The sequence below is a fragment of the Neltuma alba genome, unplaced genomic scaffold (assembly GCF_004799145.2).
Source record: "Neltuma alba isolate B1F8T4 unplaced genomic scaffold, ASM479914v2 tig00010467_pilon, whole genome shotgun sequence".
Taxonomy (NCBI): Eukaryota; Viridiplantae; Streptophyta; class Magnoliopsida; order Fabales; family Fabaceae; genus Neltuma; species Neltuma alba.
The window spans coordinates 156636-161229 of NW_021635355.1; the positions used below are offsets into that span (position 1 = coordinate 156636).

At 31.5% G+C, this 4594-nt stretch overlaps 1 protein-coding gene across 1 annotated transcript; it reads left to right on the forward strand.

Annotated features, from left to right (window-relative positions):
* The first annotated feature begins 783 nt into the window (after window positions 1–783).
* On the forward strand, window positions 784–3053 carry LOC114756736 (receptor kinase-like protein Xa21). Its single transcript, XM_028945670.1, has 2 exons — window positions 784–2488; window positions 2713–3053. Exons 1-2 carry the CDS (start codon window positions 784–786, stop codon window positions 3051–3053), a joined length of 2046 nt encoding a protein of 681 aa, XP_028801503.1.
* Window positions 3054–4594: the final 1541 nt, after the last annotated feature.

Here is a 4594-nt window from a genome sequence, read left to right on the forward strand (position 1 = left end):
CTTATTTTCATTTTTCTTTGTTTTTAAAATCATTTTTCCTAATAGACTAAATTTAAAATGGGATTATGTTTTCATCATTTTATTAATATTGTACTATTCATAGTGGGGAATTTAAATATAGCTAATACTTTACAATCCAAAATATCGAAAGATCAAATCATGGATTGACGGTAGTCTATGAGATTTTGTTTTTTGATATTAAATTCATTCATACAATTCTAAAATAAAATAAAGATAGGATCACGATCTAATGGGACCACTTGATATTTAAAACTTGGAAGACAAAATTATTTAAGCACTTAGTATAATATAATTTAAACTCTATTCAATGAAAAAGCTCAACATCGTGTGTATGTGTGTGTGTGTGTGTGTGTGTATAATGTGCCTACATGTTATGTGCGCATGTTCTTCAATTAAGTTGAACCCCCCGGGGTGCGGGTGGACCCCTAATTGAAGAATACATCCTTTCGCAGTTTTTTTTTTTGGGTGTTAATTTTGTCAATTGTTTCTTTCTATTTCACAAATTTATTAATTTCCTATTACACCAAAAACGTTGATTTTTTAAACAAATCTTCTATAACCATGGCATCTCAAAGGTTCTTTAAGATTTCACCTAATTTTTTTATTTTAAAAATTTGTCAAAGATTTAAAAAATAATAGAAATAAATTTATTTGTATATATTCTTATCTTAGCTCTATAAAATCATGATTCCCATCAATTTTTTATGTATAGGTTTTGTACCCAGAGGCATAGACAAACTTGATAAACTTGAAGTCTTAAGTATGGGCTCTAATAATTTGAAAGGAGCTATTCCTTCTGAAATATTCAACATTTCCACATTAACACGGCTGGAGCTTTATCAGAATTCTCTCTCAGGCCTTCTCCCACCATATTTAGGAATTAGCCTTCCCAACTTGGAGATGTTACTATTGGGTGTAAATGAACTGACCGGACAAATTCCAAATAGTATATCAAATGCTTCTAAGCTTATTACGTTGGATTTGTCATGGAATAAATTTAGCGGAGCTATACCTGAAGTACTTGAAAATTTAAAGAACTTAATGGAATTAGATTTGGATGGGAATAATTTGACTGGTTTGATTCCAAAGATGGTTAACAAATTACAAAGCCTTCAACATTTAAGTCTCAGTGATAATAGATTACAAGGATCCATTATAAATGAACTTTGCCAACTCAAACGTCTAAGTGAGTTGTATCTTGCCAATAACCTATTTTCAGGAGCGATTCCAGGATGTCTCGAGAATACTTCAGTGCGAAAGTTGAATTTTAGTTCTAATAAATTGATTTCTCATGTACCCTCTTCTATTTGGAGTCTCAAAGATATCTTGGTTTTAGACATATCCTCCAATGCACTAAGCGGGATAATTTCACCAGAGATATCAAACATGAGAGCAATTATACTACTAAATTTGTCAAGAAACCAAATTTCAGGAAGCATTCCTATAACTATGGGTATCTTGCAAACTCTGCAAAACCTATCTTTGGCTCACAACAAATTACAAGGACCTATACCTGAATCGCTTAGTGGCATGATAAGTATTGAGTCCATGGATCTTTCCCATAATTATTTATCTGGTATAATTCCAGAGTCCTTAGAGTCATTACTCTATCTTAAATTCATCAATCTTTCTTATAATTTATTGCATGGAGAAATTCCAAATGGTGGCTGTTTTCAGAATTTTACAGCTCAATCTTTTATGATGAATAAAGATCTTTGTGGAAAATCCCAACTCCAAGTGCAACCATGTAAAAAAGAAAGGAAGTACATGACAAAAAGAGTAAAGTTGTTGATAAAATGCTCACTTCCTATCATGGTTGTCATTCTGGTTGTTTCATTCATTGTCTATCTAAGACATAAGAGAGATGCGTATGCTAATGGTTCAGCCAACAAAGATTTAATAAATCTGGGAACACCAATTAGGGTATCCTATTATGATCTTTTGCACGGAACAGATGGATTTGATGAGAGTAATCTTCTTGGCTTTGGATATTATGGATCAGTATACAAAGCAACTCTTCCAAATGGAATGATAGTTGCTGTTAAAGTATTGCGCTCAAACTTGGATGAAGCACTAATGAGTTTTGATATTGAGTGTGTTGTGGCTTGCAATTTACGACACCGTAATCTTGTTAAGATTATTAGTAGCTGCTCAAATGATTATTTTAAGTGTCTAATAATGGAGTTCATGTCAAATGGGAATCTAGACAAATGGTTATACTCTCATAACAACTGTTTAGATATCCTAAAAAGGTTGAATATAATGATTGATGTGGCAGTTGCATTAGAATATCTTCATCATGGTTCTTCCACACCAATTGTCCATTGTGATCTAAAACCGAGCAATGTCTTGTTAGATGAAAATATGGTGGCTCATCTCACTGATTTTGGTGTAGCTAAATTGGTGGGTGAAGAACACTTGGAAATTTATACAAAAACTTTGGCTACAATTGGTTATATGGCACCAGGTAATAATTTAGTAATCATATTTTAGTTTTAATTGTTTGCATTGTTTTTGTTTACCATCTTATAACAAATTTATATTATTCAATTACTAACAAAATATTTGTTTTCTTTGCATGCATGAGTTTATTGTATTAATAAAATTAAATTTTAACAACAAAGGCATTATGTTCTTTTTTTTTTTTTTGACAAAATGGCACTTATACTGATAATTCTACTTGGTATATAGAGTATGGATCAAAAGGAGCTATTTCCATTAAAGGAGATGTGTACAGCTATGGCATTTTGTTAATGGAAATATTTACGAGAAAGAAGCCAACAGATGGCATGTTTGTAGAAAGTCTAAGTTTGAAAGATTGGGTGAGCATGTCAACACCACAATCTGTCATCCATATTCTAGATGCAACTTTGCTGCACAATCAAAATATTGGTGATATATTACCACACATGTCATCAATTTTTGAGTTGGCATTAAATTGTTGCTCCAACTTACCTGAAGCACGACCTACAATGATTGATGTTGTGGTATCAATGAAAAAAAAGCAAGTTTGCATTAATACAGAATATTAGAGGCAACCCAAGTTAAATAATTGTTAAATAAAATTTTAGCTTCTGTTTCTTACTTCTTTGGTTTGGTTTATTTGTGAACTATGTAATAATCTTATCAGAGTAGAGCGAAGATATTTACCATGTAAATGTATCAAGTATTTGAAGTTTGAGTTTTTCTTAACCATATGTGTTTCAAACATCTCATACTATTTGAATAACAAGAACATGAAATTTTGGCACCAAAAAAAAAAGTAACCTGAATAGTTCACTTTTTCCCCTTAAAAATTCCAATATGCAAAATGGAATTTGATTCATTATAACTCTCATTATATAATTCTGTTATGTCAAACAATCAAAGGAAGGAAGGGATATTCTTTAGTGATTGATCTTGTACAATTTTGTTATTATAACATAGCAAAAGTATTGTCATACAATTTATCACTCACATAATTTATGGGCAACTTTAGCCATAAAATCAAAAGTTTAATATGTTTTTAGAAAGCCTTCACCTCAAAACTTTCTAATGATAATATAATTTTTTGAGCTTACTGGCTATTATTTTCAACAAGACCTATTTGCAATTTATAGTATTCTAGTATAAATTCTTTTTTTAGGATGTTGGTATTTTTTTCTATAGCATATTGCTCAAAACCCCAACTTACTTATAAATTACACATCATCAATCATGTTAATATTCATTTAAATTAAAATCCTTCAATAAATCTTAAGAAGATAAATTAGCAAAACCTCTAGAAACTTCGTAGTGAACTCTAATAACATACAATGATTCTGAAAGAGAAGACTCTTAAAAGATTGTCTTTATCTAATGTCCATTGTAAGTTTTGTTATCATGGCATCCAAGTCTAGGTTCTTCAAGATCCATTACCAAAATTTCAAGAGGGCCCCATAACTCAAGCCCATTATCATGATTGGGAATCCAAGAATGAATAAGAAACATTCTAAGAACAATGTCTGATGTGTATTCTCCTTCTCTCTCAAGCCAAGAAACTGAAAAACCCTCTTTCAAAGCAAGAAACCCGTTAGAAAACGTGACCATTGTTGACGAGAAAGCATTTGGTGATTATGGTGATTAATTTAGGCATCAACTTCGCTCAGCCGCTCAATCTTCATCCCTCTAACACACAAGGAGTCACAATCATCACTCTAATCTTGACTAGAAGTGAAAATTATATGATTTGAAAGGTTTATGCTAATTACTCTTCAAGTAAAGTGCAAGATAAGCTTCGGGGATGCTTCTTGTAAGAAAGAAGATCAGGAAAACACCTCCAAGAGCAGTGGGAGAGGTGCGATGCAATAGCTCTATTTCTTGGACTTTGATTATGTCATGGATTGACCTAAACAAAAGGTTGATAAAGTTTCAAGATTGTGGATATTCTCATTATGCTAAGAAATCAACTTACTTCAAGCTGATCAGTTAAGATAATGGTATAAAAATACACATTAAGTTTTTAAAACAACGTGAAAATACACATAACATTTCTAATGGCCATAGCATTTCTACATTGTTTTGGAAACTGTGTATTTTTGTATCACTTTCTTGA